The sequence below is a fragment of the Peromyscus maniculatus genome, chromosome 21, assembly GCF_049852395.1.
Source record: "Peromyscus maniculatus bairdii isolate BWxNUB_F1_BW_parent chromosome 21, HU_Pman_BW_mat_3.1, whole genome shotgun sequence".
NCBI lineage: Eukaryota > Metazoa > Chordata > Mammalia > Rodentia > Cricetidae > Peromyscus > Peromyscus maniculatus.
The window spans coordinates 9262531-9289777 of record NC_134872.1 but is presented as its reverse complement, the minus strand read 5'-3'; the positions used below and the strand labels follow the sequence as shown (position 1 = coordinate 9289777).

At 51.8% G+C, this 27247-nt stretch overlaps 1 protein-coding gene across 2 annotated transcripts in view; it reads right to left on the bottom strand.

Moving 5' to 3' along the window:
• Abcg1 (ATP binding cassette subfamily G member 1) overlaps positions 1-24026 on the bottom strand; it is a 58735-nt gene extending 34709 nt beyond the window's left edge. Inside the window, exons 1-2 of one of the 2 annotated variants that reach the window (XM_042265679.2) lie at positions 23855-24026; positions 17170-17413 (exon numbers count right to left, since the gene is read on the bottom strand). In XM_042265679.2, the coding sequence (XP_042121613.1) occupies positions 17170-17413; positions 23855-23896 (286 nt within the window). In that variant the 5' untranslated portion in view covers positions 23897-24026. Of the gene's footprint in view, positions 1-17169; positions 17414-17546; positions 17746-23854 lie in introns of those variants that run through there. The other variant, XM_076558474.1, reaches the window with a different exon arrangement.
• Positions 24027-27247: the final 3221 nt, after the last annotated feature.

The following is a 27247-nucleotide window of genomic DNA, read 5'->3' as shown; positions in this document are numbered from 1 at the left end:
TGGGCCTCAACCACAAGAGTCACCACAGCAAAGGACTCCGTCCTCCTGTCTCTGGGCTGTAGCCCCATTTCTCCTGCCTGTGACACATGGCCTATTTCAGGCTAATGCTGGAAGCCCCATCGTCACCCGGTCTTGCATATGACACACTGTGCCTCAACAGCTCGGAGCCTGCTGTGTGTTAAGCCTTCACCTGGTCGCTATGGAGACCCTCCTTGCATCTGAACCAGCCATCTGTCTCCACATTTAGGATAACATCTCTATAGCTGTGTGAAGTCTACTGTATGCCTCAAGAATTAATATTAGTAATTAAAACTGGACTAAAGGGGGCGGGCTAAAGAAATGGCCCAATAGTTAGGCACATTTGCTGCTCCTGCAGAGACCAGGAATTTGGTTCCCAGCACCTAAGTTAGAAAACCCATAACTACCTGTACCTCCAGCTCCAGGGGACTGATACCTTCCTCTGGCCTCTGTGGGTACCAACACACAGACACATACATGAAAATAAAAACATATGATTAAAAGCATTGGAATAAAGAGACTAGAGATTGCCAAAGGTCATAAAAGTCAAATTCTGCAGTAGCTGGTGAATTCAAAGGGCACGAAGGTCATGTTACTTGTCATTTATTGTAACTCAATCAGTTCTGACGCCGGAGAAAGATACAAACATGCCCATCTATGTTCCTGACAGTGGATTCACAGCACTCCGCAATCTACAAAATAAGCATGGCTAAACAAGGGTCTTTACTAACTTAAAGAAATGTTTACTTTATAAACACTATGCGCGCGCACACGTCACTATATCATAAGATGGCATTTCTCGCTTTCTGTGTCAAAATTACAAAGAAAGCGAAACTCATGTAGTTGTTTTTATGACTTCAGGGAGTTGAAGCTATAACTGTAATCAATCCCTTCCTCCTCCCTTCCCCCCTCCCTCCCCCTCCTTCCCCCCTCCCTTCCCCCTCCCTCCCCCCTTTCCCTCTCTCTCCCTTTCTCTTCTGTCTCCCTCTCCTCTCTTTGCCCTGGAGCAGACCTGCTCTGGTTATTGCTTGTGCACATGGACCGAGATTGATTTATGAAATATTTATTAACAAGTGAATTACCTAGAGCAGCTTGGTTGTTCCGCCAGGAGCTCTCAGAACCGAAATGCCTCACTAATAATTCCTCCCAGAGTTATTCTAGACCCACGGAAGGCTCTAAGAAGCTGCTTCCCACAGACACTCCCTGAAGGAGTCCTCCAGTTCAGCTCTTTGAAGCGTTTGCGTGGCTGATTCACAAATCGAGAGGCCCCGCATCTAGAATGGGAAGAACCTCCCCACGTTAGCATCATTTCAGCCATCCACACCTGCGCAGAGTACAGGTCCCTGCCCTGCTCTGCCTGCTCCGGGATGTTCCTGCTGGGACACAGATCTTGATCAACTTCGAGGCCATCCCAAGAAGAGGCAGACAGGGAGGGTTGTGTATTGTTGAACCAGCCCTTTGGCTGGCTTTATCCTGGCCCTTCCATCATCACCCCCCACCACCACCACCACACTTCCCTGTGAAGACAGTCTCCTGAAAGCGGAAGTCTCAGGAACAGACAGGGAAATGCACTTGAGGGGCCAGGTTGCCCCCATCTCAGGGCTGCTCCCTCCTCTGGCTCTGGTGGGACCCCCACATGTAGATCCAGGCTCTGGGCTTCCCTATGCCTCCTTCTCAGGAATAGCATGCTAGCTTCAGTCTTGTTTCTGGGCTGTTAGCTGCCCTATCCTCCTCCTGTCCCCACGGATGGCCAGGGTGGTCACCTGGCCTGTGCTTCATTGCAAGTACCAAGAGCCATTCACATACAGAAGGTCCAGGTGACCCAAGAAGCGTCCCTCTTGCAGCCTCTGGAGTATACAGACGGGGGCAGGACTCTCCCTTCCCCCAGTGGTCCCAGCTGAGAAGACAGGAGCTTTCTAGTTCCTTAAGCATTTGTATAGCTGCAGTCCTCACTCCTCCAGTCACCTGACGGACTGATTGGAGGTTCATGGCGGGGTGTGTGTGTGTGGGGTTCATCTCCCTAAGCAAACTGTCCTTCCTTTGGTTGCTTGGTCTGCCATCTTTCAGAGGTTCTGTGACCCAGGCACTTAGTTCATCCCACCCACTCCTTGCTACAGAGCATGGCCATGGAGACATTTTAGGAGGCCTGGGGTTGCACCAAGGGACACAGGGTTCATCCAACAGCCACATGCCCTCTGGGTACCTGATGCCTTCTCAGGGCCCTTTGGACAGTGATGGGCCAGCGACTGAGGAGTGCCCTTGCCAGGCATGGCGACCACCCTGTTTCTCACCCACCCCCCTCTGAGTCACCTTCTGGGGCCTATCAGGCCCTGAGCTGGCTCTGTATGTGAAGGTACTTCCCTTATTCAAAGGTCACCCAGAGCCTCCTGTGGGTGTTTTCCACACTTTTCTTGGTAGGGACATGGGTGGCTTGTAAACAGCCCCAGCTCTCCATCAGCAGGAGTAAGAAGAAGCCTCCATTGTCGTCCACCCCCTCCCCACCGCACCCCACCGCACCCTACCCCACACTAGGACCAGTGTGGCCATATCTATGGTCCAAGTACAATCTCTGAAATCCAGGGATTATGATCCTTACACATTAGAATCCGCCATTATGTAAATAAGGAGAAACTGAAGTTCATTTCCCAAGAGTGAGAACTGCAGAGTTAGACAATATGGAAATCGGGCTGCAGGAGAGCCCGCCCGCCCATCCGGGGCTTCTGCTGCGGCATTTTGCTGGCAGGGCACTGGCTGTGATTTCGTTTGGGTTTTTGTTTTTCTTTTGTGCTAGGTGCTGAACTCAGACCCATTCCCCAACTCTGCCTGTTTCTTATCTGATCCAAAGAGTGTAGAACAGAGGACTGCGGGGATGTCTACTGCCCTGTCCTGATGTGTTACAGTCAAGTGCTGAGGAGCTGGCTTGGTAGAGCTGGGCACTGAGAGAGACTGGTGAGGCAGGGGGTCTGGGTGGCATCTTCTCAACACTAGCCAGCCCCTGCCTGCCCGCCATGACATATTCCCACCCTGGGGCCACCCGAGGCTCTGCAAAGGGTTCTGACACTTGCAACAGAGGCTGAGTTTTCCAGCCAAAGATCAAGAGGGTTTAAGAGATGAAAACCAAGAACTCCCCAGTCGGAATGGTCCTCTAGGCTCCCCTCCTGCTCCTTCTGATGGGACAGGGCCCTGGAATTCTGCGACAGATGAGTCTCCTCCACTCACAGAACATCCTCTGTGGCCGTTCTCAGTGCTAGTTGGCAGGCAGGGATGGAGATCATCTGGAGCTTCGGCAACATGCTTCCCAAACCAGTAGATGGAGCCCCTTCCCCCCTCCCCACCAAGGGGCACTACAAGTGCTCATTCAAGTCCACACAAGGGGGAGTTAGATCGCACCTCTGGTCTCAGTGAGACAGAAATAAAATCTACGCTCTCTTAAGTAACAGCAGCAGGAACTGCTGAACCAGGTGTTCTGTCCCACACTCAGTACCGAACGAAGTCTGCTGTCACCGAGATGCCCTGGGGACAACGATCCTCAGCCCAAGTCACCAGGAAGGAATAGGGCTGAGCAGGTCCTTGGGTTCTCAGTGAGTCAGCACTGGGCCCTCCCCTCCCTTGGGGGGTAGCTTCTGCATCTCTCTTTCTGATCCTCTAGTGTCTTCCAGGGCTGGAGGAGCCGCTGACATGGAGGGGCTGCCTGGACCACTGTGAGTAAGACCCCGTCCTCCCCGGACTCCAGGGGAGTGACGAGCAGGGACACCCCCTGACTGTTTCTCAAAGGATCAAGTGTGGCTCCCAAGTGGCCATGCACTCCTCACTGATCTGATGGAGCTCCCCGCCAACAGGGTCTGCATCGCCAAGGGGATGGGAATTCCCACGGCTGCGTGTTCCCCACTGCTGCGTGTTCCGTAACTCAGGCGCGCTGGAGTAGCACAAAGTTAACTGCATTCCAAGCCCTGGAGACAGACACCACACCAGCAAAAGAAATTCACAACAAACAGCTTCATGGGTCACTGCTTTGCTGTGTCTACTCTGAAGGGCTATGGGTGTGGGACCGTGGAGCAAAACGGATGTGCTCCTGGGGGCCACGAGCCCTCTCTGGAGGAAGTCACACTGTTAGTCTGTTATTATTTATGCTGCTTACCTTCACTGTTTCATGCCAGGGTCAAGTTCTATCTAGATGGGTCTAACCTCAGTCATGGCCTCATGCAACCCCAGATAGCTATGAAAACAGCCCAGCAGAAAACTGCAAACTTACTCAGAACATTGTAAACATTTGGGGGGAAAAATTCAAACTTGGTTGTGGAATTCTCAAGCATGAACTCTACAGATGACCATGTCCAAAGGCTGGACACACGCCTGTGCGGGACTTCAGTGTCTTCTCTCGGGGTCCAGGTTTGAAAAGCCACTTTTCCCTAAGGGAATCTCAAAAAGTCAAAGTATAGGGTGAGAACTGCATGTCCCTCTAGAACTTTCTACCTCAGCCCTGGCCTCCCAAGTCCCGGGACTTTTCTTCCTCTTCTGCACTGTCCTTGACAGGCTGGTCTGTGAAGCAAGCACAGTGCTGTGGCACTGATTCCCTAGGGAACACACAGGCCTCTGGGTCTGACCTCCCTATGGAACGTGTCCTGGTACACCACCACCCCACTTCCACCTGTGGCAAGCTTGCTGCTGCCCTGGGGGTAGGAGGGGATCTATTGCACCTGAATGTCTTGATCAGTGGGTGCTGAGAGCTGGTAAGTCAGCCTGAGCTCCATCAGCATCTTAGGTGGCAAGATGTGTTACCCATGCTCAATGCTCTACCCATGCTCAATACTCTCACCATATACCTACGAAATTCAGAATGTAAGGTTTTCAAAGACCCATAGACTCCTTGCCAGACCTAAAGAGCGCTAGGGCAGAGGCCACAGACACCCACGCCAGTCAAATTCCTTCTAAGCCTGCCCACAGCCTGATGCCCTCTTCCACCTGCCCCTGTGCCCTCAGTCCTGTGGGTGGAGCTGAAGGTCATGCTGGCCATGTGTGAGTAAATGTGGAATGTTCTGGCCTTGGTTGTTTGTTTTCCCCAAGCATGGCTTCCAGGTGTCACCTGGGAAGACCTGCTAGGGGCCTCCACCCTTTGAAACATCCAAAACTCGCCAAACTTGTCTCCAGGTTCACTACTTCCTCCTCATTGAATACTACTGTAAGCACCAGGCATATGAGTGTTCAAGGTTACTGGTGGCCATGATCCTAGGTGGTCAGTGACTGTTTCATATGACCTCAAGGGTCAAATAGGAGGAACTTAGGAGTCAAATCATGCTGGGCTTTGCCTTGGGGTCTCTCCTGTCATTAGCAGGGCCTCTGAAACTTCATACTGTGACTCTTTGACTGGGTGGAGATGGTGCTTTACAGGGTTGCTGGGAGACAGCCCTGGCTGGCATCCTCTCCTGCCCTAACACTGTATCACCATCCTCAGCTGCTTTCCTCTCCTACAAAACCCAGCTCCCTTCACAGCCCACGATGAGCACACGCAGGGTGATCAAAAGAGGGTACTACCAACTGCCAGGACCTGGCGCAGAGGTGATGGGGTGTCATCATCACACACTGCTTCTCTGGGTCTGATTTGAGGGATGAGGTGCTAGAAGCCTGGACATCACCAGACACTCCCAAATGACAAGAAGAACGTTCTAGAACTTCCATGTCCCGCTCCTTGACTCAACTAAAGATACCATTGGACCAAGGCTCCTTATTTGAGTGCCACGAACATCTGCCTACGGGAACTGCATGGTAGGCTATTCCAACAATGGAGCCTACTCTAGAAGAACATGTTACACGTAGACATGCTGAGTCAGAGTAGGAATTGGTCCAGGGCTTGGCAGGTAGCAGCCCCCATCATTTTGGCTCTACCCCACACAGATGCGTGACCTCGGTCAGGTCTTGAACACATCTCTGGTGACCGATGAAGTGGTGGCACATGGGGCTTTGAGGACACGTGGCCCATGAAAGGCTGAGCCACGGTCTGCACGGGCGCCTTGACCTCTAACGCCTGAAATCACAGCAAACTTGCCTTCAGAATGACGAGAGGGCTTCGACTCCATTGTATTGATTCTATCATTATTGGTTTTGGATGTCCCACACGATACTGTTTATTCAGTTCTGCCTGCAGAACGCAACACTCTGGAGGTGCCAAGCTGTTTGACCCACTAAGATATGGCTTATTGCTGCTATGATTCCCTAGCTGTCTTATAGAGAATTTTAAACTCACCCAGTGTCCTGCTGGTGAGTTGAGGAGTGAGTTTCACACCTACATTCCCAACCACTGGCCTCCTCATTTGGCCTTTTCCTTGACTTCCTGGGAGGGCGTTAAATGGTGTTAAGACTTGGAGCCATTTTATTAAGAAAAGAGACAGAGAAGTGAAATTTAAAATGTAGTTTAATTTATTTTAGCCTTTGTTAAAAAGAACTGCATTTTCTATAAATTTTGTTAAGATTGCAGAACTTCCTGTAAACATTCGCAAAGCCCCGGCCTTGGGTGTTGCGGCTGCCTCTCGGCCAGCACCACTGCTGTTCCCATTGCGGCTGCCAGTCAGAGAGTGGGTACAGCTCTCTCATGTTCACTCATGAAGATCCAGCCACAAGACAAAAATACACAGGGCCTGATAGTCTCACATCCTCCCCAAGATGACCTACATTAACCTCTCTCAGGAGGCAGATTCTGAAGTGTAATGTTGCTTACCCAGCTCCGCTTCTACGGTGGAAATTTCCACCCAGCCACTCACAAATGCCGATGCTTAATATAAATAGTCTCCAAGATGCAAAACTCATCATTCAACGACCTGAAAGTTCTCAGAGGGCCTCTCAGGTGTGACACAGCTATGACCTGTCCCGTATAGGGCAGTGCCAACTCCCAAGTAAGACGTGTTTATCAATGCTCTGGAAGGAGGGCTGATTCGGTTCTGATATTCGCCACCAGGAAGCCACCAGCCTAAGTCTTAGAAAAGGCAGCTGTGAATCTCTGAGGAGAATGTGACTGGAGTTGTTTGGGACAGAGACCCATCCCTGGTGGTCCTAATGAGCCATGCTCAGCCACCTGCCTCCAATATGCTGATTAAAGAGACAAAATAATAGTGAAAAGTAGAGATTATATTAGTCAATATAGCCTCATTGAGAGAAACAAAGAGGCCCTGTGACCCCCTAAGTCCCCCTTCAGGGCTCTGACAAGAGGCTCAGATGTAAGTAGAGGGTAAGAGGTGTGACTTTAACTAGTCCTGGTCAATGTGTCTTGCCACCCATCATTGTCTGGGCTCTGGGCTCTCCTGCACCGTGGTCTGATACATCAGACCTCTGTGAAATGCAGCCCTGGGGGACAAGTTCCTCTTTGGCGTTTGCTTCTCCCAGTCTGAGATTCTTGTGGGGGGATATTCCAATGTCTTGGGGACCACGGTTAAAGTCCGATGGCCACAGGGAAGGGCATAAGGTCTCCAGGAAGTTCCCTCAGTCTACTCAGGGAACAGAGGGCTCAGAGTCCTGTGTGGCACAAGGCTCCAAGCCCCAGCCTCTCTGTCCCTCACTGGATGGAGCTAAGGACACCTCCACACGGGGTTCCAGACATACGTTCACATTATTATATATATATTATATATATATATATTATAACAATGCTGCAGTTATCGCAAACCCACACTTCCTTCTTTTGACAGGGGTTTCCGCCCATCTCCCCACCACAAACCCCCAGGGAACAGAAGGGGGGTTCACTATGTCACTGCTACTCTCCACCGTGAAGCTCCGGTTTCCTTTAGTCCGCTGTCAGTTCAGAGAATTTACACTTCGGGGCTATCGTCTCTCTTGCAAAAGGTTAGCTCTACAAACACACACACACACACACACACACACACACACACACACACAAGTGGAGACGCAAACGAGGAAAACACAAGCCAGAGAAGTCACCAGCCCCAAGGGGTCGCCTCGCATCTGGGCATGCGCCCCAAAGGTTGAGCAGACCATATGTAAGATAGTGTTTAGCACTTCACAAGGTGCCTAAATTAAGCCCAGAGGAGCCATCAGGCTGGTGTCTCAAGAAGGCCTTGGTCCCCAGGGAGGGCATGACATGGCTCCTCCTATTCCACCCATGTCCTGGGTCTTCCATTTACCCAAATGAGAGAAACCGTGCTTTTCTTACATCTGTGGGTTCACAGACATAGCCACAGACGCTACAAAAAAATGCCCTCCTGGAGTTCAGCTATTGTTCATTCTCTGCCATGCCCAGGATGGAAGTGACTCAGCTGGGCCAGGGAAGCCCTCTGGATTCCAGCTGGCTTTGTAGATCCACAAACCAGTCTCAAAGGGAAATTCCAAGATTTGGGGACCCACCCTGGTCCTTTTCCAGAGCTGGTCACAGCGAGGAGGTCTGCCTCTTAGGCCTTCCCCTGCTCTGAACTTGAAGCAAATCAGACCATTTCCAAGGAGTCCCAGACCAGCAGCGTCTCTTGGAAAAGGGGGTCCCGTGGAGCTGTGAGCTCTCTTTGACTTTGAACAGCAGTTTGGAAGCCCCCTCACCCCACCCTCAGCCCCTGCCCACACGCGCAAGTCTGATCAAAACTTCAAGGGCACAGCCGGCACGCAGAAAAGCCTGAAGCATTCTGGTATCTGCTGTGTTATTCCCACCCAGCCATATGCCCCCAATTAAGCTTAAACAGGAAACAACCCTGTATATCAAAATATTCATCCAGAAATATGTCCTGCTTCATCTGCTCCAGCGCCTTCCTGTTGGAAGAGTTCTCAGTCCCGGGTGCCTTTTGGACCTGGGTTGGAGCGTGTGACCAGGGGCTTTGCACTCTGCAGGAAGGCTTAGTAGCATCAGGACCACTTGAGCCCCCTAGAGCGGCAATACTGTCTTCTTAGCAACAGCGCCGGGTGCGCGCAGCCAATGGCGCAGCTCGTCGCTGCTTCCAGCTGGAGGTTACTAGCGAGCGTTGACCGATAGTAACCCCAACGCTGGCGTCGGCGGCAGGCAGGCGCGCACTGCGCCTGCGCGGCAGCTCACACCTGCCCCGCCTGCACCTGAACACTGGAGGAGGCAGCGCCTTGCTGTGTCTCCTTCCAGTCATTGAGAATTCAGTTTCCTACGAATTCAAAAATCCTGCAGGCAGCCTCCACGGAGCCTGGGGCCAGGGTTACTTGCGAGCTACGGAGCCGGTGTGTCCTGGCCGCCTGTTGGATGCGCGCAGAACCACAGAAGGAAGGGAGGGGTGTTCTAAGTAATAAGACCCGTGATAGTGCTGTACTTGGCCAGTGCCTCCATTACTGGGTCATGTAGATGACAGTCGGCTGGAATGAACTATTCTCTCATTCATATTCATATTCATTCTCCCCCGCCCCCCTCATCTTGGAGATCAAGCAGAGAGAGATCCAACATGTCCGGCAGGCAGTGATGGGGGGTTCTGGACTCTGGGCAGACGTTAAAGCTGCTGCCTGCCCAAGCCAGAAAGGTGTTTGTTTTGTTTTGTTTTTTTCCAGGACCTCCACTGACAGTAGGTAAAGAGACCTTCGTGTGGACACCTGGCAGTGTTTATCTCCTGAGCAAGAACATGACACGGGCCATCTTATGTGGGTCTGGGCCTCCCGGAACATTTTGAAGCAGAGAGTTTAAGCTCTGGGGTAATGAGACAATGTGGGAAAGCAAACAGTAAATAAACATCAGCTATTTTTAATTGCAAGCAAGCACGACTCCCTGAAAAGTGGGAGAAGAGGCGCAAGACTGAGATCTCCCACAATCCATGCTGGGATGCTTGGCCCAGGCACTTCTGGGCAGAGCCACCAGTTGCCACATGACAGACACAGAGCAGGTGACTCATGCGGCTTCTCCGCCGAGCGCCACCCTTGCCAGTTCCAGAGAGCAAGAACCTTCTGGGAGGAGTGCTGGTCTCTGCCCTGCGACCCACCAGTGTCACTGTGCTGTGGGATCACAAAGCCAACTGGGACCTCCTTTCTCCACCGGCCACATGTTCCTCTATCATGTGGCTGCCCGCCCTGAGGCACTTGGTTACTGTCTTGTCCCTGATCCGTTTCTTACACTGTCCAGTTTGTGAGTCCATTTCAAGACCAAGATGACTTGTTCCACGGAGTTCCAGAGGCAGGACCTGGGGTCAGCTCAGGAGCTAAGGCTGATTTTTAGCGCACAAGCATTTTCTAAGAATGAGCCTTGGGCAAGCACATCCATGCTGTCCAGGAGTCTCAGTTCCTGGTGACTGAAGTGATCCAACAGGTTGACTCATGGGGAGGGATGGTACAGATAGCTTGCCCCCACACATGGGAGTTCAGACTCGGGCAGGCCCAAGGCTGCAGTTGGCTCCAAGATCTAGATTCTAAACATAGGTCTTGACTGGATATAATCACAGCCTTGACAGTCCTTCCAGCATATCTGACTTTTGACACGGAGTGCCATTTACCCCACCGCCACGGACGTGGCTCACAATGCAGCTGGCTCAGTGGGAAGTGAAACTCCTGGCTCTGTCAGCCACCAGCCATCCTGGACTCTGAAAAGCCCTCTAACACCCTTTTTCTCACGGGGGCAAAGCACCAGCATCAGGCATATCTGATTTGAAGACGCATTTTCCTCTACACAGTAGGGGTTTTTCTCTGCATTGTCTCATGAGGAACGTGCCTCGTGACCATTACCTCGATTGTGCGGTGTAGTCTTAACTATGTTTAATCTGACCCACATGGTTACCTCTTTTCCTTAAATAAGGGAATCTGTGGATGCTAGAAGTGAACTCAAAGGGAGCAGGTGTGCGGTTACTAAACGTTATTTTCCTGCCAGTTCATAAACAAAAGGAACGGTCTCATGTTCAGCAAAGCTGTCAGCTGTGGTTCTTTCTTGAACCAGGAGACCCGGCTTCAGTTTAAAAGGACTTGCGTCTCAGAAGGTGGAGGTTTCTGGATACAAGCCCACACTGAGGTGCTAAATGCGAGCAGGACACAGGGCAAGCATGGCAAGAATGTCCTTGGAAAATGAAATGGTGACACCGACACCCGTTGTCAAGCAGTGGTGCACAAGCCTGCAAAGCCACCCTGCCGAGGCCAGATGGCTCAAGAACAGGGACATTCTTGGGAAAGTGACAGCGAGGTCGCATGCCCAAATAAAGAAACTGCCAAACAGAGCACTCAGGAAAATAAGAACTCAGGGCCAATGTCATCGGGGCGTCTGATCCATGTCCAGAGGTGTCAGCCCTGACCACACAATGCTTTGGAAACACGTACCTCTCACTCCAGATCTCAGCTGGAGATAGCTAGCTTCTCACGTGGGCGACTAAAGGGAAAAGCTGTGCCAGCCAGAAGACCCTGGATGCTGGGACTAAAACCTAGCAAGTCAACGGTACTCAGCACTCACCACTCTTGAGTCTGTCCTGAGAGTCGCACTATTAACAGTTCCTCAAATTCTATTTGTACCACTAAAGAGGTTCCTTATCACCAAGGGTGCTGCTCTCAGGACCCAGAACAGATGGCCCACCCATCTGTCCCCAGGAGTTACCAAATCCTAAAGAGCTAAGAACTGGCCTCTGGGTTCACCAAGGCAACAGATGGCTATCGGGGTGCTCTCCGAAACACTTAAGCCACAACAAGACTCTCTACAAGCAGTCTGGGACTATACAGTGCCTGAGAGGGTTAGCTAGGACTCCAAAGAAAGCAAACAGTGTGTTAAAAACAATTTCCTTTTGGACCCAAAAGAAAGCCTAGCACAAGACAGGCCATGAGGCTCAAAAGAATTCTCCCATGCTAGGGGACGGTGAATCTCCCTGGAAACCTGAGCAACCCATCCCTGTCTTGGGGCTCTCTGGAACCTTCCCTTTTGGGGCTGGGCTCCCCTTCCCATCCCCATTCTTGGGCACTTGGTTCAAGTCCAAGCTTCCTAATGGAATTCCTGAAAGGGGTTTATTAATGGCACATTCCACTCATTTCAGCCAGCCTGTAATGACAAGCCTTGTGAAATGGTGATGGAAATTAAGAGAAAGCAAACCTTCATTTGAGAAGGGTGTTTAAAGGCCTTTATAACTCAGAAGCAAACCAATACAGATAATCGGGCTTGGAGCTGCCCAGACTGCTGAACTCCTTCCTAGTTTTTCTGGCAGGGTTGAAACTGGGGGACTCAGTTGCAGCATAGACTGTGGTGGATTCTCCTCTGTCCACAGAGTGTGGCATGTGGAGACATGGCCTGGCCAGGCCAGGCTGAAGAACAGTAAAGAAAATGTGCCAAAGCCCCAGGTGTGATTGCGTTTGTTCCCAACCTAAACTTCACCAGGTGATCTCTGCAGGTGAATTCAATTCCGAAGAGCCATGTCATTTGCTGGGGAGAGCATGTTCTCTGCCATCAGCTCCCTTCACTGGCAAGGACACAGAACAGGCACATCTCTCCAGAGGAGGATGGAATTAATTGCAAAGCCCTCCAGATAGCTTTATCAATGGTGCATCCAAACAGGACCATGAGACAGGAACCAAGGCCACTAATAACTCCATCTGTACGGTAGTCATCCAGGGTGAATCCCCCCTGAGGGGCAACACCCATGAGGTTCCTTGTGGGTCACCAATCTTAGTTTGAAATCCCACAGATATGGTGTCAGGTTGGTCTTTTCCTACAGTCATGACCTTGAGATGGGTAGAGGGGTCAGAACCCCTCCTGAAACAGCCTCAGGAGCCACGCAAGCTGAGGAAGTCCCCGCATGCAGCCAGCTGTGACGTCCTTGGGTGGCAGAAGGGACAGGTCCCCAGGACACTCCCGCCGCCGTTCTATCTGCAACATTAGCCGATCACGCCCTAATGAAAAGGAGACCGCTGTGTGGGAGCCGTGAACCTCCATCGCTCTCACTGTCTCTGTTTCACCATGTGTATTCCCTCTCGGGGGACCCTCGGCCTGGGTGGTCTTCCGGAGTCACTCTGGCCTGAGGGGGGTAGACTGCTCGCATCAGGCCCCGGCGACAACAGCCCGTGCGGCGGCACCCAAGGCGAGATTGTTCCCAGTCATTTGTCCCATCAGCCCACACTACGTGAGTGGGTTCCTTGAGGGAGAGTAATTACCAGATCAGAAGCCGGTGAGATGCTCCTCGGGGTGCGCTGCGTCCTCCCGAGACTAGCTCCTTTCACAATTATGTTCCCTACCAGGAATCTATTACATGATCTAGTTTTTCCTCCAAAGACATCATTAATCATAAGGTGAAAACCTATGTGCAATTGAAAATACATGTTTGGTTAAGTGCCCCTGCCAGTGCTTAGCAGTCTGTCAAGCTCCCAGATGTTAGAGAGTTACAATGACCTCTCCCCCCCAAAGCTACGGATACATCCCTTCCCAAATCTCTCTCCTCCCAGCAGAACGAATTTTACATCCTCTCACTCCGCCTGCTTTCTTTAAGAGGACGATGTATTTATAGTGCTATTGTCTTTCAGAAGGCCCAGTGTGGTAGCACCACATTCTGGGAGAACTCGTGGAAGGAAGTGGTTTCTGTGGGGGGTCTACAGAGGGCTCCAGCATCTATCTGGGTAACAGAAGGGAAGAGCTGGGTCTGCTCTCTGGCTTTGACTTTGGACAACTCTGCTCCTGGACTCCTGTCGCCTTTACCGATCTACAAATCTGACAGGCTCAGGGCTCTCAGAGCTCCTGGTTCTTACGGGAAGTTGTGCCTCCAGCAGGGCTGTGGCAGCCAGCCCCAGAGTTACACCATCAGCCCCAGCACATCAGGGTGAATTCTAAAAGCCAACAACCAATCAGCTTGGTATACAGACAGCAAGACTAATCAGGAGGGGTGGCTTCTACTCTGAAGGTCACCTTGGAGCCACACAGAGCAGATTACAGATCCCAAATCACGATGCTGGAGGAGGAGAAATGGGAAAGAGTAGCCAGGATGTGACCCCACACACAGCTCCAGTTACTGCTGGAACCTGTGAGGGTCCCCAGCCGTCAGAGGGGCAAAACAGCAAAGGGCCCTCATGGGGGGGGACAAGGGAAGCAGAATTTGTGGGCATTCAGGAGCAGAGGTGTGGAGGGGGGAGGGGAGGAGATGCGGGGGGAAGGGGAGGGAGTCCAGAGGTATGTGGAGCATGTCAGCCAGCCGGATGCCTGACCCTGGGTAAAATGTCCACTTTATGGATTCCTGCTACTGTGGCGGTTCCGAGTTGGGGAAACTGAAGCCCCAGGTTCAGAGTTACCAGGGTGTAGCCCTGACCGGTGCCGAGAGAGAAGTTACAGGGGTGTGGGCAGCTCATGCCGTGAGCAGCTGATGGCGACAGATGACTGGACTTCCTTCCTGCAGCCCAGTGGACTCTTTCCCAGGGCACCCGAGCCTCCAGAAAGAGCCCCATTTCCCTGCTAACTGCAGGAGGATGACCCTTATGGCTCAGAACTAGGCAAGGTCCGGCCGCCATGCTGGGCTTCACAGAGTTGGCCATCACCACCGTGGTCTCAGGACCTCCTCTCTCTAGGTCAGGAGTATGGCCAAGCCCCTTGACCACTCTTGGCCTTAGTTACCCCTGATTTCAGTGAGAAGAAGGCGGGCCCTTCTCATCAACTTCTTAACTTCATGCTGACACGGTCAAGCGTATAGACTCCGAGTTGTAGGTCTAGCGACTAGGGAAGGACAAGGCACAGGGTGGGGAGGGTGGGCACCTCAGAGATGCCACTGCAGAGGAGGAAAAGAACTGGGGGAAAGGTCAGCCAGCCACGCCTCGCCCGGTGAGAATCCCCACAACAGGGACACACCAGACTGAGCACGCCTGTCATCCCCTCTGACTCACAGGTAAGTCCCGCCAGGGTTCCTGTTCGACTCCTCCCAAGCCTGAACCCACAGAGGTTACTACAGGGCAAGTGGCCACCTGGCTGAATGGCCGTCCACCAAGGCACTGAGAAGGGACACTTGTTGGCTGACTCTGATGGTGAATGGGGCCTGTTTACTCTCAGAGGATGTGAGGTGGGCACAGCACCTGGAGGGCCGCCCCTCCTGGGCCAAGACTGGTGTTCTGGGTTTCAACTCAAGATGCTCTGATGGTTCCTCGGATGCCAGCTTGACAGGGTTTAGAACGGCCATGGAAACAAGTATCCGGGCATTTCCGTGAGTGATTACCCAGATGATGTTCATGGAAGTGGGGAGACCCACCCTAAACGTGGTCAGCACTGTTCCACGGGCTGGGGTCCCGGACTTCATAAAAAGGAGAGAGAGCTGTGCACCCGCATCCCTCTCTCTGCTTCCTGAATGTGGCTGCGGCTGACCGGCTGCCTCACGCTCTGGCTGCTGCCCCTTCCCGGTCATGATGAGCTGGACCCTGGACCTGGGAGCCCGAACAGACCCCTTCTTCCTTAAGTTCTTCCTGTCAGGTATTTTGTTGCAGCAAATGAGAAAAGAAGCGAACACACGAGGCTTCCAACATCTGAACCCCCACATGGCACACCACCTTCACCTACAGCATGGGTTTTCAAATCCCCCCACAACAACACCTCCAAGGCCACACACCACGCACGTGCAGAGATCGCTGTGTGCCTCACAGGTCTGCCGCGGCTTACCCACATCAACCAGGGAGGCCCAACGGTACATTTTTCTGTAAAATCTGTACATGCCTACCTTGCCGTTCTAGCAGGCTCCACAGAACGGGCCTGCGGCTGAGCCTGGTGCACTTTCCTTCTTAACAAAACAGGCTGCCATCTGGGAATGTGAGTATCAGGTAACAGTGCCCTACAATCAGCCCTTGAGAGGGGATAGGGCCTGTTCCTGGTTGTGCAAACCCAGACATAATCGTTCACAACCACCAGGCTCAGAGGTCCTGGGGACTGGCTTCTCAAGTTTCCAAAATTTTGTTTACCGCCAGGACCAGATTGGCCCTGCAAATGATCTCACAGGCTTAGCTTCAAGAGGCAGAAAAAAAAAAAAAAAAAGAAAAGAAAACAAAGAGAAGAAAAGAGAAGATGAAAACCAAAAAGGCTCTAACTTAGTCCTCTTAAAAAGAAAGGCTGCGCCAATATTTAAGACCCCACCCCCCATTAAAAATCCAGTGGCACCTGATTCTCTTTGGATGCCCCACGTGCCTTTCTGGCTTCCAACTTGCACAAGGTGATTCAGTAGACGTCAGGGACTGCCTGGTCTGTTCCACAGCTACCCCACTTCTACAAACAGCAGACTAGACTGGAACCAAGAACCAGCCAGAAAAGCGTGTGCACTCAAACCTCAGCAAGCCTAGAGAAGGTCGCCAGGCAACCGGGACTGTCAGTCCCAAGCCCCTTCAGTATGTGACAGGGTTCCTCATCATATGGTACTCCAGGGGCCTCCTGTGGCCACGGCTCATTTTATGAAGGGCTGGTGTTTGTTTGTTTGTTTGTTTGTTTGTTTTCATAGGCCACCAGCAGCACCACCACACATTGAAGAACCCTCCAAAGATCTCACAAACAGTTTGTTCCCTGAAAGGCTGTGCCAGACCCTGGAATGTTCTTGAACAACTGAGACTTGGGAGGCAACATACACTTTCTCTGAAATGGTGGAGAACTATTCCACCTTGAAAGACGGGCATAAGCTGAGTGTCCTCTAGGGAGGACTCTCAGAACACAAGCACACACTAGCAACAGGCACACCCGGATGCTGGGTGAGCGCTGTGCAAGTCTTGATCCAGGCCCCAATACTGGAAATCAAGATACTTAAACTCATTTTTCTGAGCACTACCAGTGGAAATTTCCATGTGACCAAATGTGACAAGTCACAATCAAAGATGTGTAACAATAAAATTAACTTCTGGTGTGTATATCATAAGCTGTCCAAGAAACAGATGAATGTCATGGTTACGTTTGGGTCCTGTCCCCAAAGTACCTCATTATGGATAGGTACATATTCTTTAAATCCAAAAAAATATATATATGCAGCCATAAACATTTCTGGTCCCAAGCATTTCCCACAAGGGACACTTAATCTGTACCAATATCACCCAAGCTTAGAGCCACTTTGAGACTGTCTAATCCAACCTGTGTGTTTCACAGAAGGGAAGTCAGCTGTGGATCGGCGAGAGAAAATTAGCCAAGGCAAGGCTGCCTTGGAAGAGAACATATCTCAACTTCCAACTGAAGACCGAGCCTCTCCCCAGACGACCTGTGGCTTCCTTCACAGGCTCCCCCAAGCACAACTACCAAGTCAGTGGCCTCCCTCTTACCTTTCTTCCTCCACCAGGGTCCCTCGGGAACGGAGTAGGAAAGGTCCTTGAATTCAATGTTCACAGCTGCCCTCCGGGGCAAGGAGGAAAAGCGCTGGGCCTCTGTGAAGTTGTTGTCCACCTTCTTCAGGTGCCCGTTGAGCAGGTCCGTCTCAACGTCATCCACGTTGCTGGACACGACCTCGTCCACCGACACGCACACAGACTTGGGCTCCGTCATCGCTGCAGAGTAGCTGCTGGCATTCTGCAAGGCAAAGCGGAGGCAGTGAGATGTGATGTGTTGTGTGCTCCGTGGAGAGAAGGTCCATCAAGAGACTTGCCCCTGGGCTCGGGGTCATCGATTATCCATAGAGATACTTTTTATACTTTGAGAATACCTTTGTCCCCAGAGGGGAGAGAGGCCACCTGCGGGAACTGTCCCAGCTAGTCATCACTTTTGCTTCTAGTAAAAAGACACCAGAGATAAGATGCTAAACACATCGACAGTCTTCTTTCAGAATCACAAAAATCTGATCATAAAACTTTAATAAGTGACTCACTTTCCTCTATAAAGAAGGGATGAGCCACCATGGAAAGCCACCTCTTTCCAGTCTACTCATAAAAACTTCAGTGAAGGGACATGAGGGAACAACTGAAAACAGCGTATTTAAAGTGAGCTGTAGTCACGTGCTCCTGTGTCATCTCTGACGCGTCTAGGACAGCATTATTAAAGGGCTGGCTTTGTGGGGGCTGGCCATACTTTAGCGTCACATTTTCTAGATTTTTGTAATTCACTCCCATTGTATCTTTCCAGTAATATTGGAGGGCTGGAGTAGTTTGTACATTTTCTCTGTTATACAGGCAAAGAAACTGAGGCACAGACGACTTAAAACACAGTGAGGAGCTTCCTGTATTACATAGGCACCCCATCGCCAGCATAGGGCAGCCGGCTATGGACAAGTGCTGCAGCACTGTATTACACGCAGAGCCCATAGCTTTAGCTTTAAAGCCGTTCACAAGGAATGAAATGCACGTAGTGGGTGGGCCAAGGCCCAGGAGTATTTATGCAAAGCAAGGGGTTTGCTTTTCTAATGGCTTGGCAACCATGGCCTGATCAATAAGCTTTAGGAGCCTCCAAACAGAGCAGAGCCCTAAGGGGACAAGCTGTACTAAAGTGTTTCTAGCTGTCTCTGAAGCTGGGGGTAACGTCCAAAAGTGTGGGTCTTCTGCAGGCTCAGCTGGTTGCTGATAGCCTATAGGGAGAGCCCACCCCTCACCACTTAGGGTCACCAAGGCTACTGCCCAGCCTAGAGGCTGTAGTCTTCTGAGCTAGAGAGGACACGCATGCCATTCTTCTTCTGTTGGTTTATTAACTATTTCTCAAATAGTGCTTGTTATTTATTATTATTTCTTTAAAAAATAAAACTGTAGTGGATTATCTGCAGAAAGTCTCATACAGGGCTGAGGAGGTGACTTGGTAGGTTGAATATACTTGCCTAGCATGCACAAATCCCTGGGTTTCTTCCGAGCACCCTCTAACTCTAGCTTTGGGGAAGTAGAGGAAAGAGGATCAGAAGTTCAAATTCATCCTCAGCTGCATAGTGAGTTCGAGGCCAGTCTGGCTACACAAGACCCTACCTCAAGGAAAAACAAGCAACCCAACAACAAAATCTTTAAAGTCAAGCCTCCCATCCACCCACCCACTGAGAACGTGCAACTGAATCATAGAAGAGCTGGGTTTACTATCATTGTGGCATTTGGGGGTTCAGAGCCTAATGGTAAGCTTGGGGGTGGGCTTTGGATACTTAATACAAATGGGGCATGATGCTGGGTGGTGGTGGCGCATGCCTTTAATCCCAGCACTCAGGAGGCAGAGGCAGGCGGATCTTTGTGAGTTTGAGGCCAGCCTGGTCCACAGAGCGAGATCCAGGAAAGGCGCAAAGCTACACAAAGAAACCCTGTCTCGAAAAACCAAAACAAAACCCCAAAAAACCAAATGGGGCATGAAAGAGGCAGATTCAGATATTCAGAATCTCTTGGTGATGGGAAAAGGAGCTTGCACTTACGAAAAAGATGTGTGAACTGCAAATACACACCCACCTTCGTGAGCATCTCCTAAGTCTCACTGACACTCCTACTGGGTGAATGGAAATAAAGGTGCAGAGGGAATTCTTGAAATCCAGTTTAGGGCAGCAGCCATGAAGCATGGATGCTCTTTCCAGTACCAACGTAAGTGGGTTCATATGTGCCCAGAACTACGCCTGTGCTGAGACCCACAGAGCCTAATGGAGAACCCTACCCCCAGCCTTCTGTGTACACTCATCAGGTGCCTTCCCTGAAAGGCCTCTTGCAGGAGTAGGTCACTCTGTCATAGCTCATTGGTCCCACAGGAATACACCCATGCAACTCAGAACTTATCCAACAGGCACAGGGACCTTCTTGAGACCCTTTGTGGCTGCCATGGCAGGTTCATAACCACAAGGGTTATGGAGGAGCCTGGGAAGCACCAGGTGCTGGTTTTAGGGGCAGGCCCAAGACAGTCAGCTGAGGCCAAGTCCCTCCCTCCACCTTGCCTTGAAGGGGAGGTACTGCCAGCTTGGCTCCAACCCTAAGGGAGTCAAGCCTTTCTCCATCATAGCCCCCTGAGCTCTACCCCTCAGGTTCCAGCTGCTGTTCCTTCTTCCTCTCCGCAGGTCCCCACCATAGGTGTCCAACCCCAGGGAAGCCAAGAAGGGATCGATTCCTACTCCGTTGAAACCCAAAGGAACAAGGGCCCTCCCCGCCATCATCACACTCGCAGGCTGTGGCAGATATCAGACAGGCATCAGGCCTTCTCCCCGGACTCCAAACCTATCTATGCACACGTCCATTCCCTTGACAGACTGAACACCAGATAAAGGCAATCAGCAAGCCAGACACAGACATGGACTCTGGCCCTAGCAAGCTCAAGTTCAAGACTGAGCCCAGGGAAGAAAACAACCATCACAACAGGATTAAGGAAAGGCCATGGAGGCGTATTAGATGCAGACCAGACCCTGAGGTGGGGGCCTAGAACAACGTCTCTGTCTGCAGAAACAGTCCAGGCTGAGATTAGCAAGATGAGATGGAGGCGGGGCTTTGTATGCCATGCTCTCTGCAGGGGGCCTCTGTGAACAGTGAGTGTGGAATATGGAGACCTAGACCTGTAGCAGAATCAACCAGAATCTGGGTTAGGGTTTTGGGTGGGAGAGGAGGCAGGAAGCAAGGTACTTGGCATAGATGAGATGAGAAAGGCAAACTTTAGAAAGAGATATGGAGATCAACAGGGACCCAGAGAGGGACCCCCGAACCTGGAGCTCCAGGCTCAGAAGACTGTAGCAATCACCTGCAGAGCTAGGGATGGGAGAGCTTAACCGGCAGGTGGTAACGGGGCTGTAGCCCACTGCACCAGCCAGCAGACCGACCAAGCTGGGTGACTAAACTGAGTAGCGAGGGAGGAAGAAGCAGCCAGAATCAGCTACTTAGGATGTGAAGTGCTCGAGAATAAGACCACGTGCGCGCGTGTGCTTGCTAGGCAAGCGACTGTCAACAACAGTGACTAAGATTCAGCATGCTTTAGTCCCCTCCAGCCTGCAGCCTGTGCTCTTAGCCTTTGCACAGTACGGGGGTGTAGGGGTGTGGGGGGGAGGCAAGAAAGCATCAAGGTTCCCCATCTGGCTCAGGACCCCTCAGTCAGGAGGGGTCCAGCTCCCGGAGACGTCTGAGTCTGAGCTGGCCTTCTCACGCCCAGCCATTTGAGCTCCGCTCACTGCAGACAGCCTAGGTGCCGAGTGAACTGTCTTGTAGAGTAAAACGCACAGCAAACAGGAACTCATGCAGCCTCCCTGCCCCGTCCCCCCCTCAGCAAGGACAGCGGGGGCCCCACCCTTCCTCCACTGGTGTCCAGTGGCCTCACCCAATTAATAAAATCATGAAAACCTATGTGATGAGACAGTGGCCTGTCACTCCAAAATAGACCAGCTCTCTGGAAACACATCCTCCGATGAGAGCTGCTAGCTAGCAATGTAGGTTACAGCAAGCTCTGCCTCAGCCTCCTGAGCTCATTAAAAATAAAACAAATACCTATGCCCTCCTGCTGTCTCCACTGGCTGGGCTGTTTCCCTACCTTCCTGTCTGGACACTGTGCCCTCTCCTCATGGAATGTGTTTTGCTGAGAGGACAGATGGTGAAGGCAGGAAGTCCATTTCTGGGGACTTTGTGCGGAGGGGGTCCTTGTTGGGACCGTTGCTGGGGGCTGTTCAAGAGGATGCTTCCCTGGCACTGGGGTAGAGTGCTGAGGGAGGGCTGCACAGATGCTGGACATCTGGAGACACCGGAGTAGTGTGGGTAAGGTCATACACAGCCAGCAAGCCTTACCCACTGGGAGACCCCTTCACTAGGAGGCATTCGGCGACAGGAACTACTCTGGGCACACTGGAGTGAGGATCGCTCTCTCTTCTCTTTGTGCTTCCTCCCTGCCCAACGAGGATGCTCACCTCAGGACATCCTGAGCCCATCAGAAGAGAACATGCTAACCCATAATCACAGCAAGTCCCCCACAGGAAAAGTGTCCACATGTCACACCCTGAGCTAAACTTAAAGGGCAGGTTATACTTGAGTGACCACTCACAATGCCACAAAGCTCTTGGGGACACATGCCCACCTTGTGTGTCCCTGCAATCTCAGGGACCCTAGTACTGCTGGAGCTCTGGCCACCCTCCAGGGTTTCCTCCAGACGTGTAGCTCACTCAGCCAGCACCGGCAGGATCCCAGGGCAGGGGAGACTAAAAAGCAAATCTTGAGGTCTCGTTATAGCTAAGATAGAACATTAAAAATAATGAATCTGGTCTTCGTTTTGTGCCTACAGCACCTGGTGTTCCTAGCCGTTGCCGCCTCCTACTCTGAGCCAGGTCCCAGCCAGGCTGGCCTTGCTTGACAGACAAGATCGGTGGACCCAGAGTGGTATGACCACAGGCAGATAGACATTTTTAAATTAACACAAAGTGCCAGATTTCCAGGAAGAAAATTCTCTTCATAAATATATCAATAGATTTCCTTGGGGGTGGGGGAGATCAAGCCCAGCCATTATGATATCTGTAACCTCACAGCAGAGGTCCGGGCTGTATCAAGCCATAATGTTATAAATCAGCATAAAGACCTGTATCCTACAGCATTCTGGCTCATTTACCCACATGCCCAAGCCAGTTCTAAATGATGGTATGTCCCGTGCAGAGAGAATCCACCAAACTTCCTCTATTTGCAATCATCATCAATTATCTTAATTTTCCGTTGCCAGCATAATCCTCACATTGATAGATAAGTGTGCAAGGGACAATTTTTCAGTGTCACCCAAGCAATCAACTAGATAAAAGCGAATATATATATCTTGAGGAGAAGCGATTCCTGTTTTCATTGACTCTGACGTGTCAGAACCAGAGCACACCCCAAGGATGGGAATCCACTTTGGGGGGGTGGTCCTTCCCGCCCACCTCACCCCCTCCCCCTGCTAACCACCACTCCTGTGCATCTTCGCTCCACTCTGTCGGTTTACACAAAATCATTACATAATGAGTCGGCGGGCTGGGCTCGAGTTCTACAGTAACCTGTTTGGAATCACAGGATGCAGTTGTCAGAGCAGAGCATGCGCACAAAGCCTGATGCTTTTTTTTTTTCCCTCTAGGGCTCAAGGCAAGAGGTAACTGTCGGTCAAATCCTACTGAGCCTTGCTGACTTCAAACACAGGATGCTAAAAATGAAATAAAGGGGAGGGACTGTGCAATGTGGGCAGAGACAGGGACGACTCGGGTGGGAATACGGGGGGGGGGCTTGCTGTTTGTACTCCACACAGTCTGAAATCAGCTTAAGAGGATATTATCCGCAATGTCCCCGTGTTAGGCGGAGCCGGTAGGGCCAAGTGTGAGACCAGACGGGCGGTGGGCTGTGTGGTCTTATTGTAGGTTCGCTTTTTTCCAGGTGCATTGAGGCACCGCGTAAGAGGAGATGCTTGCCCACCTCTGGGAACAGCACTTGTCTAGCAATTAATTCAGTAGCACTCGGTTTCTGCCCTAGAACTGGTACCTGGGGTGGGGGTGGGGGAGTTAAATGCCCACACCCTGTCCTCACCCCTGCAGGGATCTGTCTCCTCTGGGACTCTGCCACCTCCCCCCACCCCACCCCAGAGTAGCTGTCCCTGGGGAGCGCAGGAGAAACAGGCTCTGTTTCGTGGGGCACAGCTCCTCTTTTTGTCCCCCACTATGCCCAGCACTCCGGAGGGTGGCGCAAGAAGTCCCCGCCACCCGCCTGCCCCGCAGAACTCCCCAGGGAGATCCGACCCTCCCTGCCCTCGGGCTGGGCCTGTAGTCCCTTCCCAGTGCGCTCTCACGTCCCGAACCCCTCACTCAGAGGCGGACGAGTCAAGGCCATCTGTCCACTTGTGAGGCTGCTAGCTGCCCCGCGCCCCACTCCGGGTCCCTCCACCTTCCTGGCGCCCTAAACCAGTGCAGAAGCATCCTGAGACTCCAGGTGGCCGGGGTGGAGGCGAGCGGAGCAGGGCACCTCTTCAGGGCGCCCCGGGTCAGCGCCCAGAGGACGCGCTCCTAGGCGGCTGGTGTGAGCACCAGTGTGCGGGGCTTTGTGTTTCCCTAGTAGATGAAAACCCAGCCCTGAGCGCAAAGGATGTGCGACTCACCATGGCGGTGCCGACCGAGAAAGCGGCCATCAGACAGGCCATGCCCCGGGGGCGGCGGCAGCAGCGGCGGCGGCGGCGGCGGCGGGGAGGAGGCTTCGGGCGGCGGGGACGAGGTTACAGGAACGAGGCTGCGCTTGCTCCAGCTCCACGACCGTGCTCTGCTCGGGTTCCGACTGCGCCCCAGCCCCGCCCAGACCCACGATTGGTCGGCGCGAAAGGGGCGGGGCGCCGACAGGTGCGCGTGCTCTTGTTTTGCTCCTGTTGCAGAGAGGCTGGAGGATGCCCTAGACTGGGAGCCATCTGCTAGGCCTCTAGCTGGGTCCTACCACCTGGGCATGGCAACCCTGGTACAGGGACCTCCACAGGGGCTGGGCCAGCGCAACTCTAGGCGAGCCAGTGGGGGCACCATACAAACCATGGGGTCCTTGTTTAGGAAAACCCCTGGGGGTAGGTTGAGGAGCTAAGGAACAGGATGAAATCTGGTGCCTCGCTCTTCTTTTGCCTTTGTATGCACCTGTCTTCCAGGTGGAAGCCCCAGGGAGCAAGAGAAAAGGAGAGGCCTGCTTCAAGGCCCACCCCACAGCTCCAGGGTGGGGTGACCCCTACGGAGCAGGATGGGCCTTCATACAGGTAGCACCTAGGGCTCCATCAGCACCACTCCATCCCCAAATAAGCCACAGGGGTGTTTCCTGTGTCTTCCACAGCCATGTTCTTGTACCCAGCATCTACTGAAGCCCGCTATTATTTGTAAGCGGGCCCTGTCCTAATGACTGTGATGGCATTCTTTAATCCCAACTGCAGATACTAAGCTAAGGCTACTGTGGAAGCAATTTTCTGTCACCCCCAGCACCACAGAGCCACCTGCTCCAACATTTGGGTGTGCCAGGACACTTTCGGGTCCCCTAGAAGGGGGCAGGCAAATGGGTGTCACACTATCAGATCCTTGACCTTGGTCAAGGTTTTCCCTAGAAGGGAAAGTGGACGTGGCTGAGTTTGGAGGGAAGAGGATGGGCTTCCATGCCTGAGGGGCTGATGTCCCTATCTGGTGTCAAGAAGGCTGACAAAGCCAGGGCTTTCTGGAAAAGTTATGAAGACAAACCTCCCAGGGAATGAGAAAGGTTTCGGGGGCTTGGGTCTGCTGTCTGCCCTGGTGTCTACCACTGCTCCAGAGGCAGCCCAGACAGACAAGAGGAGATGTGGAACAACGTGCAGCAGAAAGACCATGACATCAACATGCCTATTCACATGATATATTCACAGATATCTGTTCTCTGCCTGGCATCTACTCCCCTCATTTCCAGAAGTCTGCTCAGAATTTTCTTCTGGAAATTTTATTTCTCAAGTCCCCGCCCCCCCCTCAACCCTACACCCCCATTTCTATGCCGTTTGATTCATGCACAGTTAGTCAACCTTCAATACAAACAGAGGCCAATTGGCTTCAATCACCAAATAGCCTCAACGCAGCCTGGCCCAGAGGATGGTCAGGAGCTGAAGATGGGAGGCAGTGCTTTCTGGGTTTCTGAAAAGGAGCTGGAGTCAGCATGGAGCCTGAGGAGGAAGCCAGAGAGGGCAGACATCCATGCATGAGGTCCCCATTGATGTGTCTCAGGCCACTGAACACATGTGTATACATGGGTAGTGATCCTCTTGACCACGATGGAACCAAGTGATGGGTGCTTTCTAGCTACAAACAAATATCTAATTGCACTGTTTTCTGATGGCATTCCACTCATGCCCAAGCAGGGAATAAGTGAGTGGTAGAGTTGGACAGACTTATCTTAAGTGATAGAAAGCCAGCTTTGACTGGCGTAGTACATTGCTTTCTGTAGTGGAACTGTTCAGGGACAACAGTTTCAGGACTGATGGGGCCAAGGACAAGTACACACACACACACACACACACACACACACACACACACACACACACCACATCTCACTTTCTCCATAGCTCCACATTCATGCAGTGGCTTGTCTCAGGGAATGTCACCTTCCTCCAGTTCCCCTTCCTTCCAGCTGCACCCAGTCATATGGCCAATGGTGCCCAGTCTGGATGGGCCCTCCCAGCCTGCACCATACAGAAGGAAAACTCAAGTAACTGAATCCCGAGGTACCACAGAAGACTCGACAGCCTGGGTGTTTTGTTTCACTGGAGACCTTCTAACAACAGGTGTGGGTACCAGGCCAGCCAATGTGAAGGGGGCACAGAGTAGCATTGTCCAGTCCAGACACAACCCCAATGGGACTTTTTACCAAGACATGACCATAGACGGGCCTGATTAGCCCGGAGGACTTCTGGTAGGAAGCCACTTCCTGTTTCAGTAAAAAGGCTGTCCATTATTAAATACTGTCATCCTTGATGTCTTTGGGAGATTGGTTCCCAGACCCCTATCCAATGCCGAAATCTGTGGGAGCGCATATCCCTCATACGCAAGGATGCAGGGTTTGCTTATGACCCACCCATCCCCTCCTGTGTACTCCGGACCATCTCTGACTCACTTCTAACATGATGCAATCACACCTAATAAGATGCAAATGTCATGTTAGTGCTGGTAGTACATAGAGGAAGGCTTCTTAAACTGTGGGTTCCCACTCCATCTGGAGCTGCATGGCTGAATGTGTAGGTCATGGAGAAGTCGGCAAAGGTTAGTTCAAAAATCAAAAACATAGTAAACCCAAGGTGTGTTTGTCAACAGTCACCTGTGCCGCATCACAGACATCACCACATCTTTGATCCTCAACATACAACACACACACACACACACACACACACACACACACACACACACACACACACAACTTTGCACTACACAGGCCATCATACTACCCAGAGCTGCCTGAAACACTTTATTTCAGATTTCAGGATACCAAATGTTGAGTTTTTACCATGCATACATACAAAGTTGTGGGCTCTCACGGAAACATAATGGTTTAATTATGGGAAACAACGTCTCTTAATATTTTCCTGCCCACTGTGGGAGGTGCCATTCCCTAGGTTTGGGTCCTGAAGTGATAGGAGAGAGAGAGAGAGAGAGAGAGAGAGAGAGAGAGAGAGAGAGAGAGAGAGAGAGAGCCAGCCAAGCACTAAAAGCATTCATGCATTATGTATCCTTTCCTCTCTGCTCTTGACTGTGGATGTGATGGGGCCAGCTGATTTAAGTTCCTGCTGCCTTGGCTTTTCTGCTATGAGAAACTGGAACCTGGAATTGTGAGCGGAAGTAGACCCTTTGCCCTTTGAGTGGTGTTTTGTTTTTATAATAGTGGGAACTGAAATCTGGGCCTCAGGAATGTCGGACAAAGAGTTCTACCACTGAGATACACCTCAGCCTTCCTTGCTGATTTTTGTCAGTGTGTTTTGTCACGGCCGCAGAAATGAGACTAGGACAACATGTGGGTA